The sequence below is a fragment of the Dromaius novaehollandiae genome, chromosome 1, assembly GCF_036370855.1.
Source record: "Dromaius novaehollandiae isolate bDroNov1 chromosome 1, bDroNov1.hap1, whole genome shotgun sequence".
Lineage (NCBI taxonomy): Eukaryota > Metazoa > Chordata > Aves > Casuariiformes > Dromaiidae > Dromaius > Dromaius novaehollandiae.
The window spans coordinates 63,655,163-63,682,873 of record NC_088098.1 but is presented as its reverse complement, the minus strand read 5'-3'; the positions used below and the strand labels follow the sequence as shown (position 1 = coordinate 63,682,873).

General features: G+C 42.4%; 1 protein-coding gene across 2 annotated transcripts in view; it reads right to left on the bottom strand.

Moving 5' to 3' along the window:
• The window catches only part of TMTC1 (transmembrane O-mannosyltransferase targeting cadherins 1), a 150,535-nt gene that overhangs the window by 36,903 nt on the left and 85,921 nt on the right, over positions 1 to 27,711 (bottom strand). For both annotated transcript variants that reach the window (XM_064514668.1, XM_026116946.2), the window contains exons 9-11: positions 25,978 to 26,099; positions 11,392 to 11,556; positions 3,631 to 3,744 (exon numbers count right to left, since the gene is read on the bottom strand). In XM_064514668.1, coding sequence (XP_064370738.1) covers positions 3,631 to 3,744; positions 11,392 to 11,556; positions 25,978 to 26,099 — 401 coding nt within the window. The remainder of the gene's footprint in view (positions 1 to 3,630; positions 3,745 to 11,391; positions 11,557 to 25,977; positions 26,100 to 27,711) is intronic.

Below are 27,711 nucleotides of genomic sequence, written 5' to 3'. Positions count from 1 at the left end.
CCTTATGTAACTTATGCACGCTTCAATGTCTTTTCACACAACTATAGCTATATCACCTGCCTACTTCACAGGAGCAATAGGTTGCTTAACTAAATAGCTACATGGCAACCGACACTTCTGGCAGAAAAGCAGCAAGTGGAAACGCATTATTATGTTGGTGGAATGGTAATTGCAAGCAGTTAAAACAGCCAAGTATGTACTGACAAGATCACTTTTGTTTAGCAAACAGTTAAACTCATTCATCAAAGATCAAGCAGACCTACATTACAATTTGGCACAAGCTTTAGAAGCAAGCTGAAATGATTAATGAGCCATCAACCATGTGCCTCAGACCGAGCAGGTACTGGGCAATGTTGCTCTCCCTCTCCTACCTCCCAGCAGCTCTCGGGTGGCTGTGGCAGAAGTCCACTGCTTTACTGACTCCCTTTCCTTACTATTTCCCTATAGGATCTGCCCTGCTGTGCCTTAATGCACACTAGGCGGATATGGTATTTTGATCTCCCATACTTCCTACGGTGCTACCACTGGATTGCTATACCTCTTGATTAACTTGTATCTCCTGTAATCTGGGGAGTGTTGATCTACCGAGACTCACCCAGGCAGCCTGCGCTTGGCGATGGCTCCCTGGGGCTTCTTGCATTAGCACCTGAGCTAGTGACCTGCCTCCACACCGGTGACTAAATTCATGGACCGAGTGGTCCCTCAGCTTTCCAGCCATTCTTGCGTTTTCAGGTCAGGCTGGTGGCCAAAAATATCCTGTACCATCAAAATCTTTTGGGAATATTACAGCCACTACTTCCTTCCTTCTAATCATAGCGTAATTAGTCTTCAATCAGAGCAGCAATTGAAAAGCTTGAATCTGTGATTCTCTGTGAATATCTTGGATGTAAAATTTGTTCTTGTCTGCAGTATCAGCCAAAGGTCTTGCACTATATCCAACCATGTTGCCAACTCCGCATCCATCACTTTCTCCTTTGCTTCAACATAGCCAGCACGTATAGGTACCTAGTGCGTGTTGCAAGGCCCATGTACAAGCCCCAGACATTTCAGAAGCAGCAATGTCTGGGGGAAATGTCTGGAATGTATTTCTCAATAGGAGTCCATGCTACACTTTTTACTTACGTTGTTTTACTGCTTATTATATGGGCTCCAGCAACTTGTGACCAGGGTGGAAAGAGAGGGTAAAAATGGAGAAAACATAAATGCAGAGATGAGGTGATGGGACCAAGTAATACTGGTTTCCAGTCACAGAGCCAGCTGGAAATTTCTGGTTTGCACTTCAGGCTCTGCCAGTGCTCCATGGTGTCAGAGCGAATTTGCAAGGAGGCCACAGGTGGCTTGATTTTCAGAAAAGCCAAGTAATCCTGAAATTATTGAAGCAACTGCAAAACTGCCCAGTGTCACTGAAACATGGACCATCTAGAAGCATTCAGTTCTGTGTGGCTCAAAGCCCTGACTCAACTTCAGATGCTCTATAAACAATATCATCAGCACAAACTGTGTTATCTAATAAGTTTCAGAAATGTTTGCAATCAGTTCTCAAAACATACTCATTCATAATTGAAATACTGCAGAGCAGAAGACAGCATCACAATTATAATAAATGGGTGATGCTGAGTTAGAGAAGAGCAAAATCTTTTGTCAGCAAATCCCATTTGCACAGGCAGAGGCAGCATCAGTAGGTGCAGAATGAAGTTACAATACTCTGTGTACTAACAAGTTCACTGCAAGGCTTGGATAAAATTTGCTAGTCCCCCTTCTTTTTAACTTGCAGTGGCCTTTTCTGGTAAACTGGGGAAGGTTCAGAGAAGAGTTACAGGATTGATTAGAGGACTGCAAAAACTCACGTAACACTGAAAACGCCAGCAACTACATCAGTTTGTCGTGTCAAACACCAGGTTAAGAGAAGACCTGATCACTCTGTGCAAAACAGACTTTTGATAATGGGCTCATCAGTGTGGCATTTAAAGGTATGAACGAATCCAATGACTGGAAGCTGATGTTAAACAAAATCAGACTAAAAATAAAGAAGGACAGGGTAATTAACCTTTGGACAGTTTACTGACGGTTGTGCTGGATTTTCCACTCATGGAAACATTAAAAAATTGGATGGAAGTTTTTCTAAATGATTTCCTAAATGTTCAGCAGAGAAAACAGAACAGGATGCTGCTCAAAAAGCTAAAAAACACTTTGATCCTTTTTCAGGCCCTCCTCAGTGACCATGAACTCTCTCCTCCCAGCTTAGCTGGGTGAGCAAGGAACCCGTGGAGAGTCGTGGGTATAACCCTGTCAGTTGGCCAGAGGACAAAACATAGATGTAATTTCTGGAGTTTCCTCCTACCCTATGTCAGGAAGGAACACTTCCAGCCGATGCTTATTGCACTTTTTTATAAGACCTTTTGTGCCAAGCTCTGCCCTAGCTGTCAGAGCCACTCCTCGCTTTGTCTGTCCTTTCCACATTTGCCTTTTTTTCCCCGATGATACTTTCTGTACCCTTGATGCTTGCTTGCTCTTGCTTCCCCCACACTGTTGCTCTTTTTTCTTGCACTCATTTACCTGAAGGGCTAATCCCTTCTCCTAGCCCCACAGGACCAGAGGGAGCAATAATGCAGTAGGGCAGAGATTTTGGGGGAACCGTGGGGGCCAGCTGCTTCCCTGCTCCCACCACACCTAGTGCTGCATGGGCAGAGGAGAGCACCCGCAGCTCCGGCTGAGCGGCACCACCAGCACCCATGGGAACAGGGAGCCAGGGAGCGCTGCTCACCACGAGCTGCCTCACCCGCCAGCAGAGCTGGGAGAGCACCTCTGAGTTACGGGGGAGACGGCATCTTGCAGTTTCGCAGCCCTCTGCTCCTCTTCTCCACCCCAGGAGACCTGGCACAACAGAAAAGCTCCATAGCCCTCTCACTACTGCAGGCAAAAGCTTGATCTCTACCTACAAGTATCACAGGACTGCATGCTGAGTCACATGCAACTCCTGGGCCAGGAGATGCTGCGTGCCATGGCCCTGTCTTTGCCCCAAATTTATCATGTAGCCATGAGCAATACAATTCACTTTCCTGCTTCAGCTTCCTCCATTACAGAACTACAATAATGATATTTACTCAGCTACTACACAGGAGCATTTTCAGGATCAATTACTTAGAGTTCATGCAAAGCTCTGTGGACAGCAGCCTCAATACAAGTTGTAAGTACTATTATTATTACTCTACTTCAGATGGTTACAGCATTGGCATTTTCCAGGCATGCACCATTAACAATTTACTAAGATAAATGGCCCAGGAACCTGAAAATACATTTATGACAACTACCTCCTGCTTACCAGCATTCATTCAGCCGAATAAATGACACCTCGTTGCTCAATGCATAGCTATGGTAACGCTTATATCTCATATATTCAAGTGCGCACACAAACACGCACACTCAGAGCTGGCAGGAAGCCAAGCTGCCTCATTTAATGACATACAAACCCTGAGCCAAAGAACTTTCCCAGCCTCCAAAACCTGTGCTGCCCCCATGGAGCTGGGAGCGAGGAGCACATAACCTGCCGTGTGCCATGCCAGGAAGGGCTGCATAAACCACAGGCTAGAAAGTGCAGCCAGAGCATAACCAGGCCTTCAAATAACTTACTTGAGAGCAGTTTTGTAGTGGTAGATGGCTTCAATGTTACGTCCCTGGTCTTTCAGAAAATTGGCATAGTTGTAGTGCACCTTGGCGTTATGGGGTAGAGTCTTCACTCCTGAGCTGCAAGCGGGAACAGAAGCAGGAAGATGTTAGCCAGCCAGGTTGCCCCTCTTCTCTGAGGCCTTTCTTCTTCTAATTATTGCTTTCTCCAAAGAAAAATTTGCTCATATTCTGAGTGCCTCGTTACCTCCCATGCACTCACACCAACAGAACTAGCATTACAAACCCAAGCTTACCCCACACTTGCAAACTGTGCAGTGCACTGGCAAACCATGTGCCTCCAATGGCACATAAATATGTGGCAGCAATTCACCTCCTCTGTCACCATCACAGATACCTCAGCAACACTCCCTGTAACCAGATACCATGGATAGTTCGAAGCCTGGATTATTAAATTGTAAGGCCCTAAAAAGCCTAATACTTAGAGGGCAAGTATGTACTACTTCCTAAAATATAGTCATAACAGGCTCCCTTATCTCCACCTTTGCTTAAACTGGAGTGCCATGAAGTTCCTCATGAAAATCTTGAGTTAAAGCTATGAGCTGGAGGTACTGGAGAGAAGGTATTTCTTCCATATGTGTCAGCCACTAGAGGGGATGCATAGCATACTCTGACTACTGAGCTAGCACTTCTGCACTGCACAGCACTGAGCAGAGAGTACAGCCAGGAGGTACATTAGGGTCTCTTGCCCTAGTTTACCCTTAGCTTACAAGTCATACATTCTCACATTATAACATACAACTGTCCGATCCCTTCGCTTCCCCCTTCTAGCCATGTAGATTGAGCTGCGCATTTGGAATTAATAATAAGGGCATAAATTAAAAAAAAAAGAAGAAGAGCAGCTAGCAAATGCTTGTTAACTTAACTTAGAGCACAGAAAGTAGGGTGCACCCTGCATAGCTACAGAAAATGCTGTTCTGCGGCTAGAGAGAGAAAGAAATCACATGAGGATATACACCATGGAAACATTTCCCCTGCAAGAATCACAAGAGGTTGGTACTCCATTTTACAGGGGAATACTTTCCAGCATATAAACAGGGGCTCTCTGCGGTAACAGGAAATATGGCTGGATGAACCTGTTCATGTAAAACCAGAGGAAGCACCATGTCTTGTTCCCAGGTCACAGGCAGATTGCTGCTAGCTGCTGCCTACGTTCCTCCCACCATCTCCAAGCCTGCTACCTCAGGTAGGAACTGCAGGCACTAGGAAATTCTGTAGTCTTTTTGCCTTGCCTTGTTTATCTCTGCTATTTAGCTTTGGTGGGCAATGAAGAAGTTAATCAGGTAGAGAGAGGGTTTCACACAGCCTCTATGGAGCAGTGCAGCCTGCAAAGGGGCTGATGAGGGAGAACATAGCCACAGCTGCTGAAAACCTCTGTTAGGGATTTCCTTGTTAAAAAAAGGGGGGGTTGGAGAGCCTTAGCAGCACTGTGGCATTTGCCTGGTTATCTGCAGCCAGCGGTATCAAGCATTGCTAATGCCTACTTGCAAGAGGTTTCAAAGGTTCGCCCACGGCCGCCTCACAAAGCTCAGCACAACACAGCCACCATTTGCCTACGCAAATTAAGAATATACCTTGCATTTGGCTTCCTAATCATCAGGTATTTCTAAGTTACTTACTGGGAGCACTACAGGAACAAGACATTTTGTGACTAATCACTGAATTAAATCACTTAATTGATGCTATTCTTAAGAGAATGATTTTCTATATTAGTTTTCACAAAGATATATGGCACCAGCAGCAAGTAATGTGTGACTGCTATGGCTGTGCTAATTTCCACTGGCCTTGGGAGCTATTAACTACACACTTACAACCTCTGGGCATTACTGGAATATTAATTCTTACACAGAAAGGCTCTCATTACCTCAGTGTGTTATAGGCAAAGACACAGACAGGGACTCAGAGCTGCTGCTATCTCAGAGCTATGTGCAATGAGTTGTTGGCTCTGTTATAGCCCCTGCTGAAACAGAGTAAACTGAGTTAACGGTGAGAAGCACTATACATGCACAAGTACTTCAATTCTAATGAGACACAGCTTTAACAGTAAGATGCATATTTTTAAATATTTTAATTTTGGACAGTAGCCCTTTAAATAGAATATTATTAATCATGCTGGTCCCATTTATTAAAATTGCACTAATAAAGGTTCTTCTTTCATTCTGTGTGCTTCTGTAGCAGTGGAGAGTGATATAGGAAAGACACAAATTGGTTCAGTTTTGGGCTTTTAGGATGCTCTCTCTTCTGCTCCACACCACTCACACTCCCTGACCTATTTATTCTTCTCATGGGGGATTTGTGTCTGACTTTGCAAATGCACACATTAATGCCTGATGTTAACTGCTTGGAGTATCTGCACTGTCAGCTGTAGTAGCACACACAGTACTGGATGTGGAGTGGGTTTTTTAGGAGAGTTTAGGTAAACACTTCAGCTAATTGATTCTTGACCAGCTGAGAACACTGTTAGCTCATTGACAGAGGAAGCAATAATATCTATAATGAAAGCCAAGCAGGAAAGGGTGGAGTACAAATAACAATGAAGAACACAATGGCTTTCCATTTCTGCTTCCCGCAAGCCCCCAATCTCTCAAAACTTCAATCTATTTTTCCAACATGCTTTTCCAAACTCTCCTGCTTCCCTCCTCCCCAGCCCAGCACACGTGTGCCCTTCTGCAAATGCATGGACTCGAAATCATTCCAGCCAGAAACAAGTCCATTGGGAACAAACGTCACTTCTCAGGAGGATTTCCTTCCCTTTAGACATCTATGACAGCCATAAGTGACATGTAAATGAAAAGTAAACAATACGCAAACCATTTTACGTAACACTTCCTCTCCATGGAAAACCAAAAGCCTATTAGTCATAACGCAGAGAAATAAAATACTATTGGCATTTCCAACCTCAAATATCATCATTACTCAAATCCCACTTCAGTCGGGAAAAATCTCCTGCCATCCTCTCTGCTGTTTTCCTAAGTGCAGATTCTACTCTGCAAAGTGACTTGGTGTAGGGCAGAGAGTTCACTGATTTTCAGTGATTTTCATATGAAAAAAGCTCAGTTTACACGGAAATGAGGCCACTCCTGCCTCAATATGAGCCCTGGGAGACTGACTGGATCTCCTCTGCTTTGGGAATCATTAGTACCAATAAAGGTTCTCTACAGCAAATTATCCTCTTGATGACACAAACAACTGCTTTCTTTGGCCTTATACCCTTGCATTGATTTTCCCAGATATCAATGTTGGAACTTATTAAACTATTCTATAGAAGATGTACAAGATGTAATAAGACGTGCTCTTCTCAGCTGAGCTGGCTTTCAGAATTAACAAGAGCACACGAAAAGTAGGTGCCACCTTTGGGGATTTTTCTTTTTCCTTTTTTTGGCAAATTACTGAAGTTAGCAGACCTGGCCTGGGAAGGAAGTCTGCTAGAAAAGTGCCACATTTATACAGCTCCTTTGCAGGTTACAACTACACTTTCAGATGCTGTCACAAATGTGGGCAGTACACAAATATCCTCCCGGAGCAGGACAAAATGTAGCAGCTTTACAAACCTTGGAAAGGTCAGGACATCGGATGCAAAAGTTTGCCCACAGCCCTCTCACTTCCCTATCCCTGGCTTGAGACTTTAACATTGACTGCGGTTGGAGCCTGACCTCCTGGCCTGCATATTCGTTCTGCAGGATAGTTCCTTAAATATTCAACAACAAGCCCTCCTTGCTCACCTGTCAATACAGTGCAACAAACAACTTTGGGCTTCTCTAGATCCGTTGGAATAATATGCCTCTGATATCTGTATCTCTCTGTATATTTGGCCACTTATTTATTATACTTATTGTTCATTTGCTTTTCATTTAGTCCTCACATATATGCTTGTGCACCTATGTGTACATAAATCATCTCCTCAGATAGTATCATCCTCCTCAACACTGCTCCTTCAGCCAGGACCTGGAGGGATTTCTGCATCCTTCAGGCTTGGCCTTTGTGCTGGAGACCGAGTCAGGCAACGCTGCTGACACAGGCAGCACAATGCCAAAGCAGGGTAAACCTCAAAACCAGGACAAAATGAAGTGCAAAGCAGATAACCGATAACATGCTGAATATACAAACCTCTCCCCGACCAGTGCAGGGAAAACGTGTATGACAGAACGGGTCTCAGCCAAAGGCCAGGGAGTCTAGACAGATCAACACTGAAAAAATAAATCCAAGCAAATACAGGAATGAAATGCAGTTGTTAGGGAAACAAAATGAAAGGAGGAGAAAAAAACAGTGATTAATTAAAACAGCAACTGGAGACAGAAAGAACAATGAACAACTAAGATTCTCCTGGTACGCACTTTTTCAAAAAGTCAACACACAGAGACTACCAAGTAGGTTGATTTATGTCTCCTTTCCCCCTTCTACAGACTTGTTCTGTGTTCCCTTATTATTTCCTCCCATATTTCTTTGCCATTCCTTATCTCCTCCTCCTGCTCTGTCCCTTCTAATTTATTGCTCTTTCATATGACTCCATCCACTTCTCCCCCCTTTCCTCCTCTCCACACCATCCTATGTAGATCCTCCTACTCCTATCGCAGAGGGGAAATCTCCCACTCCTGGAACAGCATTATCTTCTTGCTATACCGTTCTCCTTTTGCATTTCCTTCCCACTAACAAGAACAGCCCTACAATATTACAGACTCACACTAGATGTATACTGTCAACCAAAGAAGATTTCAGAAGGACAACAAGAAGGACAACATGTTTAAAAAGCACAGTAAAGAAGGCGAAGAGAAATGAAGAACACCATTTAAAAAGTGAAAGTCACAGCTAAAGAAGGAAAACAGAAAAGAACATAAACTTTGGCAAGTTAAACATAAACCATAATTAGGCAGACCAGAGGAGATTTGAGGAGCGACTTGCTGAAGACATCAAAGCTAATAATAAAATACATCAGATACAGCAAACCTGCCAAAGATCCCCTAAGGCCAATAGATGATGGAGGTCTAAAAGAAGTACTTAAAGAATAAAAGGCCACAGAAGAAAAGCTAAATAGATTATTTGTACCAGACGGGTGTTCACTGAGGAAGAACTGAAGGATGTTCCCACACTGCAGCCTTTCCCAACAGGGACGAGTCTGAACCACTGTCTCAAACTAAAGTGTCAGTAAAGGAGGCTTTAAAACAAATCAACACCAAGAACAGTTATAAATCCTCAGGGCCAGAAGTATTCATCTAAAGGAAATGAGAGGTAACAGGTTTCTGATGACATCGGCATGAATCGTATTGCAGGAACCAAAGCTAAGTGCAAAGAGTCGCAGAAGGATCTCATGGTATTGAAGGCTGGCCAACAAGATGTCAGATGAAATTCAATTCTGATACATGCACAAGTATCAGGGTACATGTGCACTCTAAATCTGCATAGAGGTTGGTGTCTGTAAATCAGACATTTCCACTCAAGATAAACATATTGGAATTATCATGGCCAGTTCTGTGGAAACATTGCTCCGTGCTTAAGAGTGGTCAGAAAAGGCAAGTGGGAGATGAGGAATTACTAGGAAGAGAGTAGAGAACAAAACAGGCAACAGTCCTGTGTTACTGTTCTGCACAAATCTTTTGAAAGGCATACGTGATTTTGGTCCCCTTTCCCAAAAGGGCAGATGAGAGTTTGAGAGGATACAGACAAAAGTGACAAGAATGATCACAAATGCGAAACAGCTTCCACAGGAGGAGAGTTTAAATCTAGCACACTCCAGCGTGGAAAAGAGACAGCCCTGGGCGAGGGCATGGACGAGAGCCTGAGGCGAAAAGGCCCGACAGCTACAGGAAAAGGGACAAGCTGATGGTTTTTCACTGGTCATGCAAAACACCAAAGAGAATGACAAAATCCAGAAATAGGGGATGCCAAACAAGATGATGAGGCAGAAGGCTCGCAACATGCAAAGGGAAGTCTTATTTTTCACGCTGTGTAATTTAACGATGGAATCCAGAGTACAGGATGCCAAAACTATAAATAGATTCAAAAAAGTAGTCAGAGACATTAATGGAAGAAAAGTCCACCAGTGGCTGTTAAATGCAAAAGAAAAAGCAAATAACTCCAGATTAAACTGCAGATCACTGCAAGCTGGGGAAGGACAGGGGGGATACCTCACTGTTACTTGCCCTGTTCTTGCATGACTTCTGGCATCTGCTACCAAGCACTCTCAGAGGTGGGCCATGACACTGGATGACCCATCAGGAGCTCACCAACGTTCTCACATTCTTCTCAAAAGCCCAGGACAGATCCCTCTGCCCCAAAAGGCCCCGATCCCAGCAATGCCAAGCCCCTGCACACCTTCCCATGCCCCGCTCTCCCTGCACACAGGAGCAGGGCAGAGACGGGGTCAGGGAGAGCCACAGCCGTCTGTGGGGAGACGCAAGTTGTGAGAAGAAAGGCTTTATGCTCCTGGGGTCGTATTTTTCTGCTTTGCAGATGGCCACCCAACTTGGAATGGAGGCAGGATGGACACAAGTCCGCTTGCATCCAGCTACAGAGACCGAACTGTGACTTCTTCTTCTGTGACAGGCCCTCCTCTACCCTGTATCACCCCAGGAGTGCTCCTCCGTGGCAGTACTGGCACTCCTTTCATCTGCTCTAGTTCAGCTTCATCTTTCTTAAACACGGGTGACCGGAGCTGCATGCAATACAATACCAGGTGATGCTGAAACACAGCATATGGAATTGCCATCTTCCCACCCTCCTTTCAGAAAGCGTTTTCCAGCTTGGAAGGCCATCCTGCTTTCTCCTAAATGGCTCCTTTCTAGCGCTAACCAGGAAGAGTTTTGACTGGAGCTGTGCTTAAAACAGATCTCAGTGCGAGCCAAGAGCAGTCACCATGGTTGCCATTCTTTAAAGAGTAAACAGTGCTTCACGGGGACGGGCAATGAATCATGTTAGACTGAAGAAATCCTTATCCCAGGTTTTTCAAACAAATCCCACTACCAGAGCTCCAACCACTTCAACAGCGTGTCCTGAAGACTGAAGGGTGCCTATAAAAAGTAATTTCATACTCTTTAGCGCCGAGTAAATTAAACTTTGCTCTGGCCAATAACTTAGAAAATAAAGCTAAGCAACCAGTGTGCAAATCACCTGCATTTCTACAGTTACCTCACAATTAGACAACTGCTGAAAGCAGCTGGAGGCAAATGCAATACATTTGCTAGCAAAACAGAAAATGAAACGGTCTGTTTCAATGCAAAAAAATATAAATGAGGTTGTAAAGACAGCTGTTTGGCAAAGAGTAATCAAATGAAATGAAAGTTTGGCACTTCATGGCATTTCATTTTTGTCATTAAGAACATCGCTAAAGAAAATTCAATATGTTTGATGGTGTTACTATGGTGTTCTGCAGGGCTGTAATGAAATTCTGCTATGTCTTTAATAAGGAGAAAGTGTTACATTATTGGTGAATTGACAGAGCTGAAGTTATTTAAAAACAGAGCGTCTTAAAAATGCTATTGCGAGAATCAAAGTCTGTGCATAAGCATATAAAGTGCTATACCAGGTTTTGCACAATTACTTCAGAAAACAGAAAGTAGGAGTTATTTTATAATAATCAAAATGTTAATCACAACAATGCATTAATATCAGGATTAGTCCTATTGTTAAAGAAAACTATTTATTCCATGTAACAAGTACAACTTATTTTAAACAACAGAGAAAATGCAGGTATTTTCCTGTGATCACTCATACCTGAAAAGGGATTCTCTTGACAACCAGATTTCATTCTGTTTCACGGTCTTCCAAGAGAACAGCAGCAGTAGTAAAGCAAAGAGAGTCAGAAGAGTAATTCTCCACTTATCTAACCATGTAGAGAGCTTTCTTAGGCCATGGACAAAAAGAATGCAGTACCCCATACTGGAAAAAAAAAGGAAAAGGTACAAAAAGTTAAATTCCAGTATTCTGGTTATTCTGAACAAATTCAGTATTGTATTTATTTTGCAATTACAGGTTTTTTGGACTAATTATATTTTCCAGGGTAACAAACTCAACAGCATTTTTCCTCAAGTCACTACACAATTTCCAAATTAATCTAAATGATAGACCCAGATGCCAAAAGTATAATGGTGTACATAATACCACACAGTATAATGGTAGCTTACACTCTGCTCTATGGAAGGCAGCTGCTTTTCTAACAGAAAGCTAAGAAAGCATAATGTAATAATAGTAATATTTAGCAGTACTAAAGTAGCTTACAAGTGAAAAGCATTACAACACAATGAATTCTCTAAACAGCGGTGGCTGTTATTAATTCTATTTTGCAAATGGTGAAACTGAGGCAGCAGGACCGAGAGTTTTCCCTGAAGCCATAACAGGGCTGGGTGCCGAGGCCATGTCGAGATGCAGGAATCCTTGCTCGCGTCCTGCACGTGGCTTGTCGTGCCCGTGGGCCAGGGGCAACTTTCTTGCTTTGAGAACTTAAGCAAGCTACGGGTGATGCTGTTCTGGGCGCAGACAATGCTGAGCGGAGAACAATGTCATTTCCAGCACGGCCAGCCCATGCCTTTCAGTGCTCCGTCTCGGAACAGAGCGTGCTGGGAACCGGCACGGCCAGCCGCGCAGACGGCCAGCCCCACGGCTGGGTGGGCTTCCACACCGGTGATGCCAGTGGTCAGGCTCATAACATTTACATGATTTAAAGGGATTGCTAATTGCAAAACAGGAATAAAACAGGACATATTTCATCATTACGCAGAGGTTAGCTTCACTCTGACAGCAGTGTAACTCCAGTACAATTCGCAATTCATACAGGCAGTGACCACTAAGAATGCTCTGTGCCTGGATAACTAACTACTACGATTTTAATCTCATGCTTTACATATGTATTTTTTAATTTATTAAAATCCCAGTAAATAACCATATTAACGCCAATGGCACTAGCAGTAATGACAATGAAGCTCTCCCTTTGATATGTGTGATTACTACAGAGCAATCAGAAGTTCGATTACAGATCTGAAATTAGTTAACAGAGCTTGCTAGCTGCTGTTTCATGAAACTGCATACAATTTCCAGCTTCCGGTCTCCCTATGCTTTCATGGCTCTCCCTGCATAACTATTGAGGAATTTCCTGGGAAATGAACTGCATTTTGAAGGAAAGCCTTATTCCTGTATGACTTTAAATTACATTAACTTAAGTAAACGTTATGTAAATTTGTCCAATGCTATCCTGATGTGCTGGAAATTGAGTGCTCTCAGTTGCTGTAATTAGTGAACTGCTAATTTTACCTGGCATTTTTGTGAAGGATTTTCTATTGCCTGAGGAATTTCATAAGTTTATCTGCAGCTATTCAAAGCAAGTTACTTAGCACCTGATTTGGTTTTAGACCTAAAAGGTATCTTAGTCCAGGCAGCTGCCGCTGAAGGAGAAAGGAGCAGAAAGATCTGGAATACAGTTAGGGACTATCAATACGCTGAGAAAAAAGAGAAGCAGTTCCCAGACACTACCGCATCTTGAATCCCCGCCGACACAATTTAACATCTCACTGAGAACTGCAGGAAAACTGCAGGCAGGGAGCTCTCACCTGCTCGTGCTCTGGCCAAAGGTCCACACACTGCTGTGGCCCATGCCCAGAGGTCTAAGGAACTCCCCTACCAGGCTGTTATGAGGTAAAAAAACCTACGGATGTAATTCCCCTGTCAGAGGTAATCTTGTAGGCAAACACACAATAGGGTAAGAGTCAGTCCAGAAATCAGAAAAGCGTCACGTCCTCAAGGAGCTGCTAAGGCACTTCCCTGTGCAGTTTCTCTGCCCTCTTGGAGGGCCGGGCACATCGCTGTCGTGTGGGTGCCCTCCGTGCACAGAACGGAGGCACACCGTAACTCCTGCTCTTCCTGAGTGCATCGTTGTCCAGGTAGGACACTGAGCAAAGTACAGACACAGGGGACAATCCAGGGAAAATATCACTCCTAAGCTCGCTAAAAGCTTTTTCACCGTTGTTTTAGGGTTTCTTCCCCTTTTTCAGAAGCGGATATCAATAATCATTTTTACTTAGCTATGCTTATATTTTGCTGCAACACATTTCTTAGAGCACTTGCACTGTTTTTTTTCCAGAAAATCTTTTGCACGCATGTTTATTGCACCTACATTAATGGCAAACAGACATTTAGAGCTACAAACTGAGATGCTGGTGCCAAACAATCCAGCCTTTATAGCTATTGAACTCTACTTTAAAACCTCTGAAAAGCTAATCTCAGTCATAAGCACTCCCTTTCCAATAAGAAAGGACTCAAAAACCTGTAGACTGTTTTCACTCTGTTATTTTGCCTTTCAGCAATTTAATCCTTCCCTTGGAATTAATTATCTGACATAAACATTATTTGATTGCTTTAACACAAAGCAGTTTTCAAAGGAAGTCCCCTACCCCTTCACATTTTTAAGGACGGGCCTTTTCAAACAGAATAGTGCACCGAAAACAAAAAATGTAAACGTCAATGTCTTGGTATTTATATCGAACCCTGCCCCAGCTGTTGGGAATTTCTGCCTTAGCGGCCGTGCTCAGTATGTTTGTCCTGGCACAGCCAACAACGCATTACAGCTTACCCAGCCACTGCAAAGGTGCTGCTGTCAGGGGTTGTTTTCTAACATCCGCGATGCAGTTTCACAGTAGTTACACAGAGATGCCAGGTACCAGATGGGAATGAGGGTTCATCTCAGACTACAATTCCCACCTGAGGAACCACACAGGCAGTGACACAGTACAGGTATACAGCAGCGCCTAGCTCCTAAATAGCATTTTGCATCAGCAGCTCCCAAAGCACTTTGTAAGGGAAGGCCACTGCAATTTTTCCTCATTTTACAGAGCAGGAACCTGAAAGCTGATGATGAAGTGACTTGCTGTGCTGGCAGGCAGAGGTGGGAACAGTAACCAAGGCACTGAAGTCTTAGCGCCATCCTCTGCCCACTGCACAGAGCAGTACACATGGAAACCAAAGCGTCTCACCGAAAAGCCCACAGGACTCCCGGAGAGATAAATAGGGAAGTAATGCAAGCGCAGTCTCTGCATCCACGCTCAAACTATAGTGGCAAAACTACAGGATCTTGCAGTAAGTACATACACTGAGGGGAACGGTTTCCCAAACAGCTGCTGGAGGGTGACCGTGTCACTCGCATACTGGAATCCCGATCTGCAAAAGTTTGAGATTAAGGCGTAATGCTAAAAAGGGCAGAGCTGAAGCACAGTTTACACTTTAATAGGCTGGAGGCAACTGTGACAAAATTAGGACTGAGGCGTAGCTGCACTTAAATTACAGCCTAAGTAGCATATACAGTAGTTAAATGTACCTATGCTATAAAGTGCACAGAAAGAAAGGGAAGGAGAAAAGGATCAGAAAATGGGAGGCAGGTAAATACTTTTATTTTCACATACAGCCTGCTAAGTTTGGCTTAAAACTTCAGACAATAATTTCCTGTCACTGATCATCAAAAAGAGGGACGGGAAGACAAGCCTGTATTATCTTGTCAGGGACCTTTCAGCAGAGGTGTCAGGTACAGCTGCATCTCTTTGCACTGCTTCTTTTACAACATGGCTATTTAAACCCCATTATTGGCTGAGGTAAGGGGGTAACATCCCTGTCTGTAGGACTTTTCCAGACCAAAGACTCCAGAATCACTCAGCACACTCCTGTGTCCTTTGCTGCCAGGAAAGCATGTGCATGTGCACGATTTCTACATCACAAACTGTTGGTGAAATGCCCTCCCTGCAACATCCCCAAACTTACTACAGTTAGCCATTTTTGCACCTCTCTAAGATTCATTTCTACTTTGGGGTCAAATAATTATGGTGGAATCAGGCAAATCTACACTAAACAAAAGAAAACAAAAAAGCATTCACATCAATGTGTTCTGCATCCATCAAAAAAAAAAAAATTACTATTGTTTCATATTCCCCTAATTGCATATTCCCTCACACCCTACAACCTACTTGTTTCACACTAGACTAAATGCTCCTGGTACAGGAATTAACTTTAATATAGAAACCATAAAACTTTGAAACAATAAAGCACTACACTTGTTATAATGGAGTCATTGCAATGGAAATCTGCCCTGACATTCACTAGACCTGGACAGTCTGGGATCACTCATCCTGCAAACAATATAGGCGGAAAATCTGTGACTGACAGAGGGAAAAGGGAAAAAGAGAACCTGCAAATTTTACCTGCTTTCTTACGGAAATGAGGCTGATGACACCCTGCTACCTGTGGGTTTGCCTATCTGCATATTCCATCCCAGCAACTTTTCAATCACATTTGTCAGAGGATGCAGGTCTCCTGGACAACAAAATTCCCACACTATCCCAGCAGTAAGCGGGGAGACAGCACGGCATCGCAGCAGGGTCGCACTGAGGGATGGCCAGGGCAGATGTCCCATCTCTCGACACGTGACTGTCACAACACTTGGGGGACCCCAGCAAACGTCAAGGAAAACGTCAGTAAGAATTTCCTCTGTCATGGACCCTGCAGTACTTCAACCATAAGAAAAAAATTCTATGTATTTCACTTGTTCCTGATCTCACAGAGCTTCAAATATAGGAAGCTGTTTGAAGCTGCACTGAGTTTTGGCAAGTCAGTAGCAGTCCAGGCACAGCTCAGTTGTAGGATGAGTACAGGTGGGACTGCACTTATCTAATTAAAGTAACTTACCAAGTGTCTCTAAGATACTTCCTACGTGGTTAACTCTGCCATGGCCCCACCATCACCTACAAACACATAGAAGAACTTTTCAAATACATTGGCCTTTCTTCTCCAACTGCTGGGGGACTCAATTCTATATTAAACATTAGAGCTGGCTTGCTAGGAAATCAGTTTTTAATCGTATGCATTTAAGTAAAAAAACAGAAATGTCTCAAAAGCATCTTTCATCAAAGACTTACTTTCCACCAGATGATTTATTCTGAATACTCCATTCTGGACATCTTTGTGGCTACCGGCCTATGCATCTGTGGCTGTAGGATTGTGGGTTGGGTGGGCTTGTTGACTTTGGTATTTCCTTGGGAGGGGAGGAAGTCATCTCTCTTGAAGGGCTTTTGTCCAGGCCACTGTCATACCATGTCATGCACAGACTTGTCTAAAATACTTTGTAGCCAAAGTGAAATACAAGCAAAATCCCCAACCCACTACTATTTCTATTTTCTTTGAAGTCCGTTTTCTACTAGATTACTGTAAAACTGCTAAGTTTTTTTCTTTTGTGGGATAAGCAATAGCTTGCTGCAGCAACTGTTTCCCACTGTGAAAAGTCCATGACTATTTGGTCCCCAGATCAGATGTGAAGCAGGACCTGAGGAACAGATATATAGTTTAACATGTTAATAGCTTTGCCGTGGGCTCATGATGAGAACACTCCTTAACTGGAGCACCAGTGTCAGCAGAAATTCAATGACCCTGCAGGAGAGCTCACACAAGAGCTTCCTGCTGGGCACACAGACCGACAGGCCAATAGTTTCATGATTTCTCAAGTTTTCGACTCCTACTGTATTAAAGTGGTACCTTAGGAATGTCCTGAATTACAATGAAGGCAGGGACTGTGCTTGGTAGGCAAACTATATTTCTGGCAGAGAGCACACACGCAGAGCTGTGGAATGTCAGATTTTCATCTATAATTTCTGCAATTTGTTAATATCATTCCACCTGCAAGTAAGCAAGCTGAGAGGAGGAACAAACAGATGGGAACGAGGTGGCGCAAAGACCCCATTTCCCATGGTGTATTACACGGCACCTGATTAAAACAAGAGCCAGACAGCAGATATATTTGCAAACACTGCTGCACTAATTAGACCACAAATTCAGCCTTGCCTTTGTCCATTATGCCTCCTTTCAGAAGCCAAAGATGTTAATGACTGCTTAAATATGCTTCCTCTCTCCCTATTTGGATCAGACTTCTCATTTTTCATTAAAAATCAAGAGTGGCTTTGCTGCATTTGGTTCTCAGTGATGGTGCCTCATCTGAGACATGCTGTGGTTAGTGCTGCAGCCCAAGATTATCAGGATGCTTTGTTACAGCAATCTGCCTACATCTGAAATCATCTTACCTCCTCTGGAAAGTGCTTGGAGATCTACCGCTGAAGAAGCCTCCTTAAAACTGAAGTGTTTTTTAGTCACACATTTTACTGTATTTTGCAAATTGTGACTTTGCAAACTATAGCTCCATTCCAACGAGAAGTGTGTGGGCAGAGCAGACTAAAACTTTAATTTGGAGGCGCTGCACAAGAGGCAATTCCTAGCACTCACACTGCTCTGCAGGAACCACCCTGGACAACTGCACAGAAGTATGAACTATTTCTTATCAGCTGAGGTAGGGTTGTAAACTAAGGAGTTAAAAAGGGTGACAGAAACTATGCATAAAAGCTGCCCTCCTTCAGTTTTTAATGGTTATTGGGGGGATTTTAAAACTTGTCGTCTTCTTTTTCCCTTTCCTTCCCTTCCTTTCTCTTCCCTTTCCCTTCCCCTCCCCTCTTCTCTCTTCTCTTCTCTTGTGTTATTTAATCTCAATTGCATGCATACAAACTTGGAGTAAATCCACTGTTTTCAAAGCAGTTGTCCAGATTCTAGCCAGCTCAACCAAGATAAGAGTCTAGATGCATGCATATCAGTCAGGAAAAGAGCTGTCTGAAAGCAGCCTGTCAGAGCATGGAAGAAATACTGCACCGTTTAGGGGCTGTTAATGCAACAAAAGGGATTATCTCAAAACTATATTGAGACCAGAAAACATGCTTGGCTTTGACATTTGGCCCCGGAGGCTCTTTCTGGGCTGCAAACCTTGTTCTTGATTTCTAGCACGTATTTCAGATGACTCCCCTTCCCCCTGTAAAAACTAACCCTCACTTTCAAGCTGCTCTGAAGCACGTTTAACCCTTGCATGCTTCACTTAAATTAAGTGCACACTTTGCTGCTTTAGCCCTTCAGAGAGCAGGAAGAGCCACTTTGTGAACCTGCTGCTAAATCAAACGGTGAACACAAACATTTGCTCCTCTTCTTTTTAAAGTTCCCCACAAGCTTCCTAGCCGCAGTCCCGCACACAGGGTACCAGGCGCAACACATGTACACTCCTGGTCAAAGCTGCTCCAGCTCCGTAGCCTGAGCTGAGGAAGCACACGGAGACTGATGACCGAGAGCCAAAGTCATCTGAAATGAAGCCTGCAGGCAGGACTGTTGCTGCAGGGCAAAAAGCTTTACGGGCAGTTCATCCCTGCTAAACTAAATAGCTGTGCTCACACTTCTCTAATGGAGAGTAATTGATTGCAAAAGGAGAGTTTGGCTTGCCATTTAGGCTGCTTCTGCCTCACTGTGCACACAGCGAGAGGCTGCAGAAAGCAGTCCTGGCAAAGAGAAGCAGCCGGAGAGGGCTTGCCCTGCCTGCAAACAGCTCTCTGAGGCAACCAGCTCCAGCCCAAATGGCGCTCACTGGGTAATAAAGGTGCTGTTTAACGAAAAACATCAAGTTTTTCGAGGCTGGTGCTGTTCTGGGCCAGGACAGAACCTGGACTTCTAAAAAGTGTTTTCTTCTGCAAAAAGTTGGTGGAAAAATACACATACATGCATGTTAGCCAGAGGGAGGCTTGCACCCAGGTCATCCAGAATAGCCAGAGACTCCAAGGTGAGAGCACTCCTTGTGACAGGGATCACCCAGACTGAAACTGCTGCACCCCGTCGGGCCGGGGCTGAGCGTACAGCTAGTGCGGTTGTAGGGCTCTGAGTTCTGGATGCCCAAAACTCCCACCAAACCCAAAGTGCAGATCTGGAATAACCACACCCCACTGGACCAAACGTGCTCCAGAAATTTTGACAAGTTAACTTGGTACTACCAGCCTTACTGCTGGTAAGACAAAGGTTTTTTCCTGCAGCTGGTGTATGGCTAGCCTAAATCCTGTAAGTTATGGGCTGGCTAATTTGACATAAGTGCAAGCATGTGTCTGGATCAGGGTGTAGATCCAGCATTAAACATGCTGGTGTGCGGGCAGGTAGACCTGGATCTCTCACCTCTCACAGAATTGCCTTTTCCCTGCGTCCGAGGCAACTCTGGGCCACATCCGTCCAACTCTCTGTTTCTGTCCATCTTCCCTGCCCTGCCACTCATGTCCTTTTGACTGTAAACTGGATCTTGTCCTGGAGAAGTCTTTAATTCTAGCCTTTTCATCTCAAGTGTCATTGCAACCAGTGCCTCTTGGCAAAAAGTTCCAGGTTAACTAAAATGTTGTGCTTTCAAAGGGAAAATATTGTATCAGAGCTTTCTCACCAATCAAGATGACAAAGCAAAACCTCCTAGGACAGTCAAGTTTTTGGACTAAATGTTCAAAGGCAAGCAGGATGTGGGATATGTCTCTTGTCACATGTGGACAGCCACCAGCATTTGCTATGTATCTCTGCTTTTATAGCAATACTGAGTATCGGGGACATAGGGAAAAAGGTTGTTTGGATTAACTCTTTCCCAGTAATGATAACATGAAATGAATATCCTTTTCTATCAAGTTTTGGTTAACAGAGGTTTTCAAAGACATGAGAACCACCACCAAGATACAATAGTTAGCACACAAAAAACAAGCCTTATGGCTTAGAAATACCACTGTAGTAACAAAGTAACGGGCAGCATACTTAACCTACTACTGAGTCTGCTGAATAAAATGCCAAATTTCCACCAGAATTAAGAGGCCTTTTACTGGAATAAGGTCTGCAAATCATAATACAGAGAGAACTATAAACACTGGGAGAGTATATCTAATTTGAAAGGATACCTTATGAGTTAGTGTTTGACTTTGTCCTTTGCTCTAAATTAAAAGTCGTGTAGGCCTATGTTAAAGACACACTGACATAATCTGTTAAGTCATCAAAGTGATTTATGTCCACTAGGAATGTGGCCCTCTATTCAAAATATGATGTAATTAGAGAAAAGTAACTCTTAGTTTCTTTATTAGAGAGAAAATATGGACTGGAAACGAATGATCTAGCTAACCTTCGAATGCCTATTTAACATTTGGACACACTTTCCTTTGCTCCCTTCCAATATAAGTCATGTGATAAGCAAATTCACTTCATTACAGTCTTTGAGTCCAAGATTTCATTTTGAACAGATTCCTATCTGAAATATTTCCAGGTAATACAGATCTTTTCTCGCTTTTGATTACTGTGCACATTTCAGAAAGAAAACATAGTTAATAAAGGAAAAATGCTATATAATTCCACAGCCATTCCACAGAAATTTCCTAAAATCTTATATACTTTAATGGGAAAGGGTCTATATAACATAATTTTAATTAAAATACTATAATAAGTTATGTAATTCTATAGTAGGAACATAATTTTCCATTCAATTCTGTATCAAGTCTCCAAAATCTTCATATAAGAAATCATTTTCTATTAAACTTCACAAGTCATTTTCTTAAGGGAATCATATTACCTTGTATATGAAAATTCCTATTTTAATCAACATGATCAAAAAGATTATTTCCACAAGATGACGTTAACTTATTACTATTTTTCAAAAGCAGTATCCCTACATTTCTGAATTATTTTCAAGAACACAATAAAAGCGTTTGAAGATTTTCTGTTAACCTAATACAGCACAATGAAATCAAAAACCCAGTATATCCAGTAATGCCCATAATCAGCACAAATTTAGCCTTTTCCTGAATCAATTGAACATGGTCAAAATGCAAAATGCTTTTCAAAAGCATGTTTTAAATTTAGTCAAAATAACGTAAGACCACAGTCTAGACCAAACGCACCATGAGCTAATCTTTTTCAGCTTTGCAGAATTATTTCAGCTTTTATTCCTACATCTTTATTGCCTTTTGTCAAAATATCTGGTACTAGCATCTCAGCATTTCTTGCCTGCATTAACAGAGGATGGCTGTTTTGACTTCTGAAGTGTTTCATAGGGGTAAGGAAACCTTCAAGAGCTAGGAGCTTCAGCTTGGATACACATTTGAAAGGTGGATGCTTACAGCATTTAGCCTTTCTGCAAAAAAGCGTCCATTCAAAGCTCTGTGAAGATGTAGAGTAGTTAATTCTCACAGCCTCCTTCTGAAGGAGAAATTTGAGTTGTTATCCCTATTTAACAGATTGGGAAACACGGTCAGAGTCACTTGCCATAGCCGATACGCTCGGTGCATCGACGGACCCACCAGACTCCACCAGGAGCCATTTTGGAGACCACAGCTCTCGCAGACAGCCTGGGGCAGGCGCGCGGCCCTGAGGGTAGAGACAGCTCACAGGGGCCTGTTGCCATCTCCCTTTCACTGCTGACTTTGCTGGCGTCAGGATTTGACTCTAACTGAAAGTAGAAGGTTGTTCTGTAAATTATATTATCACTTATGGGATCTGATCTAATTTTAAAGGAATGCCAAGGGTAAGCAGGAATTCAGCTCTCAGGCTTGGTTAACTTGTAGCTTCAATGACTTTAAAGAAAGAGGTGGCAAAGGAGAGTGAAAATACATCACATTGCATAACTGACCTTTGAGAAAATTAAGATAATGGGGAGCGAATAACGTGCTCCCAGAAGAGAGAAGCACCAGTAAGTCTCAACCTCAAACGGCTGCCCTAAGTAGAGGGGATTTCTGCTCAGGGGTATTCACGTCCGTAAGAATTACAAATGATTCCATTACCCATCGGGTTCTATTTTTTTCAATTACAAAAGTTAATAATATATGGAATTGGGCTTAAGGAAAGTTTTAACATGATCACATTAAGTTCCTGAAAAATATAAGGCCACTTTTTTCTGGATTCTAACTTTCTTGCAGATTTTAAGATAGACACTGAGCAAAATGCCACACTGCATAAAATAGTGATCTCATCTTTTGGTGCTGAAGATTAGAGTTGCAACATCAACTTTTGGCAAAGTTAAGAGTTGGAGAAAGTGAGGAGCTGGTGAAAAAAAAATGACAGCAACCCATAATTGTCTCATCTAGGAAAAAATAACTGTGCACTCTCCAACTCTGTCATTGCAATATGCACCACAAATGAGTTAGCCATAAAAATCATGCAGGTACACCTGGTTTGCCTGTTGTTTTAAGCAGGGTGGTTCTCTAAGTCAGAAGTAAACCGGGTAGCAATGTTTTGGTTGATTTGTTTTTTGACGTAATATTATAGAAAGAACTTAAGACCTCCAACTACAATAGAGTGGCCCAGCCAGGGTCCACTGATATCAGAGTAGTAGTAGTAGATGAGGAAAGCCTAGAAATTGCTCACCTAGGAAAGGTTCAATCCCATGAGCTAGAAAACAACCTTGGCTCTGCTGGTGACAGTGGGACTGGCAAACTGTGGATGGTCCATGGGAAGTAGCAGGGAGTTTGCACTGCCTGTCCAATTTCTCCATGTGAGGGACAGCACGGAGCAAGAGCTAGTGCTCCCGTTTAAGTTCAGCCAAATCACTCACGGCTTAGAATAATTGGATGCACATAGTTGTTCTCCACTAAAAAAAAAAAATACTAGGGTATCTGTGGTGTTCTGAGCAGCATTATCAAATATCCAGCACTTATAATTACATCTATCTTTTAAAGGGGGAAAAACATCCAATGGTTTGAACCTTTCGTTGATCCAGCTATTTATTTCAATGCCTCTTTTGAAAACTGCAGCCCCATGGAGCTGTATCCTGTCCACCTCTCTCAAGATACACATTTCAGACCTCCAGTCCTTCCATGAAACAAATTTTCTCCTTTTTGGAATAAGAAAACAACAAAAAAATAAAATTAAAAAATTAAATAAAGACAAAAAGATAGATTTCCTTTGAAAATTGTCAGGCTTAAGAGATAGAATTTTTCAAAAGTTCTGATTTAGACGAATAAGTCCTTGTAACCCCTAAACAAAAACTAAATACAAGAAATATTTTGTACAAATATTTCTGTTTTGCCAAAGCCAATTAAAGAAAACAGTCAACCAGTTTGACTTATCTTATATCCGGCCCCCTGAGGCACAGCTGCAGACAGAAGAGGGATTGTTCAAAATACACATCAACCTCCAGAAGGCCTGGCCCAGACATATAATTAGACACCGAGCAAAGGCTTATTCCTTGTTCCTTCCCATTTACAACATCTTTTACATAAATCCTTGGGTCCTTACTTAACTTTTATGGAAAACAAAATGCTTGACATTCTGCCCAGGTAACTACTGAGCAAAATTGAATCAGGACTTCAAGCTGTGACCCACATTTGCAATATGTACAACCTAACGTCCATACAGGCTGATAAAAGGCTATTATTTTAAACAGAGATAGGAAGCAATAGTCATGAATGCTCAAAAAAGTCCCCCACAGCACATGTTATTTTTATCCACGAGCATGTAAGGAGAGCTCATGTCCTAGCAACTCTCTGCGCCAAGAGTTTCATCCTCTGGCCATCCCTTAGCTGACCCCCTCCTCGGCAGCGCTGCGTGGGGCCAGCCCACCCTCCCACGAGCTCCCGGGCTTGGGCTCCCTTTCCCTCTCCCGTCAGCTGCCCACTAGCTGCAGTAAGGGCAAAATGAAGCCCTGCCCACCAGGGCATGCGTGGTCTGAGCACAGAATGAGATCCAGGAACTCTGACACAGACCTGCTCTGGATCCTTTCAAACCCCTGCCTCAGTTTCTCTATCTGAAAAACAGGCGTAGCTATCAATTGCCTGCTCTGTAGGTCATGCTTTTGCAAAGCCCTTAGGGAGATGAAAAGCATTATATGAACTATATGCACACATGTTAATGCTGATTAATTTTCTCTGTGCAAACATATCCTTTTTTCTTCTTCATTGCCCCTCCTCTCATTATACCAGCAGTCTCATCTGGAGGAGGATGGGGAACTGCTGACAGCCGAAGTATTTTCCGCAGTCATTCTTTTGAGATTCTGAAATGCAACCATTCAACACAGCCCTGTGTTCAGCTGACTGTTTCCTTAATAGCTTTGAGCTTTCATGTGTTTCCTCATTTTCTGTTATGTGAATTTAAAGCAATCTGAATTTCAAGTTAATTTGAAATGATGCAGGATCCATTAGTTGTGGGTATCATTTGCAAAACAGAGGGACACTTTCACTCACTATACTTTCACGTTTCCTCTCAAACATAAGCAGGGCTAGTGATGTGAAGAGAGTCAGCAGGATTTGATCCAAAAAGCAAGTCAGTATATAGCAGAGCACAGAGATATAGCTGAACTGCATAAGTGAGTAATAAATGCAACAACTCCTACACAGTCTGAGTTTTACACCAGTAAGTAGTCCTTTTGTGACAGTGCTTATACAAATGACCATAAGAATATGCATAAGGCTTTGCAAAAGAAGGCCTACAAGTGGTTTTCCTAGGGTTTTGGGGTTCACATTTTCTGAGGAATTCAATTTAAACACTCTATGGAATAAAACTATTGTTTCAGTCATCATAAAGTAATCCAAGGTGAAATTTAGGACTCTGCCTTGTCAACAACTCCACAAATGCAGGTCCCACTGGAGATGGCAGGAGGTGGCTTCGCAGCTGTGGGTAGAAGTGGGCCTTCCCACTTGGGGGATCCAGGCAGGAGATCACATTCCTGGCTGGAAAAAATGGGCAATTGCCTGGTGCATCTTGGATGAATATAACAGCCACTTCAGCCTCAAGTCTGGATACAGTGGAGATGTCAAAAATAACACTTAGAAGCTGTACTTCAAGTAAAAGCAATTGGAAGCACACAGAGCTCTGAAGAGACAATTGTTATAGGCTGCAAACCAAGAAAAATCTGGGGGGGGAAAGGCTGAGAGATGGAGGAGCGGTTCGATTTTCCTCATACCCTTCAATAACTGCAAACCTGTCACTCTTAAGCATGGATGCAGTCAATAGCATATAGGCAGAAGGTCATGTGCATATTCCACAGTTTAAGTTAGCAGCCTTTTAAGACACCAATACTGTCTTCTTTGTTTTTACTGACCACCTAACGTAGTGGGAAAGCTAAGCAATACCACAATAAAAATACTACAGGTTAATCCTCCAGATATTGTCTTTACAGTAAAGACACTGGACAATTTAAGTTCATCATACTACCAAGAGAAAGAGTGAGCTATATAAAAGGACAATCCCTGAGAAACAACACCTCATCACTGTATTGAGCTGTTTCAAGCACATCAAAAAATCTGTGTTAAAAAAAATGAATGGAATTTGGCTAGCTTTCCTTCTGCCAAGCAGTCTGCTCTCAACTGACTATAAAATTTCTCATGCTATTGCACTAAAACTCAAAAGCAGAGAGCACGCTGACTAACCATACAATGTTTGAAGTATTGTAAAAGGGAAAAAGTAATCTTTCCCGCTTTTAGAAAATGTGATGGGAGTCTTATTAGAAAGGAATTCAATTTCAATAGTTACCTCGGCATGTAAAGGACTCGCTCTGCCACCACAAATCCCACCCTGAAGAAGAGGTTGCTCGCTGGGATGAATGGGAAAACCAGGAACAACAAGCCAACCAAAACTTCTTTGTGTTCCAGTTTCTGCAATAACACAAAATTGAACAAATATCAACTAAAAAAAAGTCCAACTTCATTCACCACTGTGTTTCCCCTTTCATTTTTGTATTCTTATTCATAAAATAAGCAACTCAAATTAATGTTTGATCTATGTATTGCATTTAAAATATAAATTATTCCAAGATACTGTTCTTCCATATTTATATACTGTTTGTATTCTGTGCTTCTGATATACCCAGGATGCATACAAACATTAACCACAGCATGTATTACTCTTGGCATCTTTTCCAAGGTCAGCTTTTCTGTATGCAGATCTCTTTAGATGGCATATGTACTACCTCAGATATACCCCATATTGGTATACATCAGTATACAACAGTGTGAATGTATATATTAACATGTCTACCATAGTATGGCTGTATGTAAATATACAAGTGCACATCACATACACACAGACTGCTGTGTCCAATCCTAAATGTTTATAACTGAGAAAAAGCAGTTCAATCAGTCATGTTTTCTAAAAAGAAAACTAGCCCTAAATGGCACATTAATGTAGTCACTTTAACCCTTTGGAGACAATATCTAAACTTTAAAAGATACTTTCTCACACAAGATCTCTATACCCAATACAGAATTGAAAATTTGAGACATACTGTATACTAACATTAATGTCTTTCATTCAGGCTCCCATTTAATGTTGGCTTGCTATTTGAGCAGAAATCAAATCACCACATGCAGTTCAAAATAACTGTTATTTGCATGGCCAACACCAAAAATCCCAAGACTTCATAATAAGCAGCCTCCATTCCTGACACAGGGAGATCACAGCCTTTTTAGGTAAGTTTAGTTTCAGTACTAGCTCCAGTCCAAGAGGTTGAATCAGTTCATGCTTTCTCTTGTTGATCTACATGGATGAAATCAAGCTAATAGAGCTACACTTCATTTAAAAGCACCCAAGTTAGATTTCTTTAGGTGAAAGTATGGCATTTAGGTCTGTTAAATCACCCAGCTAGGCATCTGTGCTTTCTTGTCCTGCCCTGTAATATCATGGTCTAATCAGCTGCTGCAGTTCCATTCTAAATTCATTTAAAGAAGTGTAGCATTGTCACATTCAGAAACAGATGCAAATAGAATCACTTAGTGGTTGTAGTATTTTCTAATTGTTTTGGGCAATTTTTCAACTTTGGAGAGCAAACTGGAGAGCAAAAGCTTTTACTGGAGGGATCCGAAAATAGAAATGTTGAACAACATTTTGGGATAGAGGAATGGAGTCCAATCAATGATGCAGGGCCAAATTCTGCTCTCTTTTTGAGCACTACAACTTGCTTTGGTTTTTCATAGCTAGAGACAGTGACACTAGTAACTGCTAGCATAGTTAGTGGTTGAAATTCTGAAGGGTCAGCATAAAATATAGTAATCCTGTTCTGTGAAAAAGACAATAACATTTTGGATGGGTGCAAAAATGCAAGTGTACACATTTGAAGACTAACATGGCATACTGCCATATATCAACCTACTCCAACTACAGGACTGAATCATTTACACATGCTAAGCATATTTACTGAGGGCAGGATCTGTCTTCTCTACCTAAAAGTTTGGCATCTAGTGTGAACTTAATATCTCATCTACCTCTGTT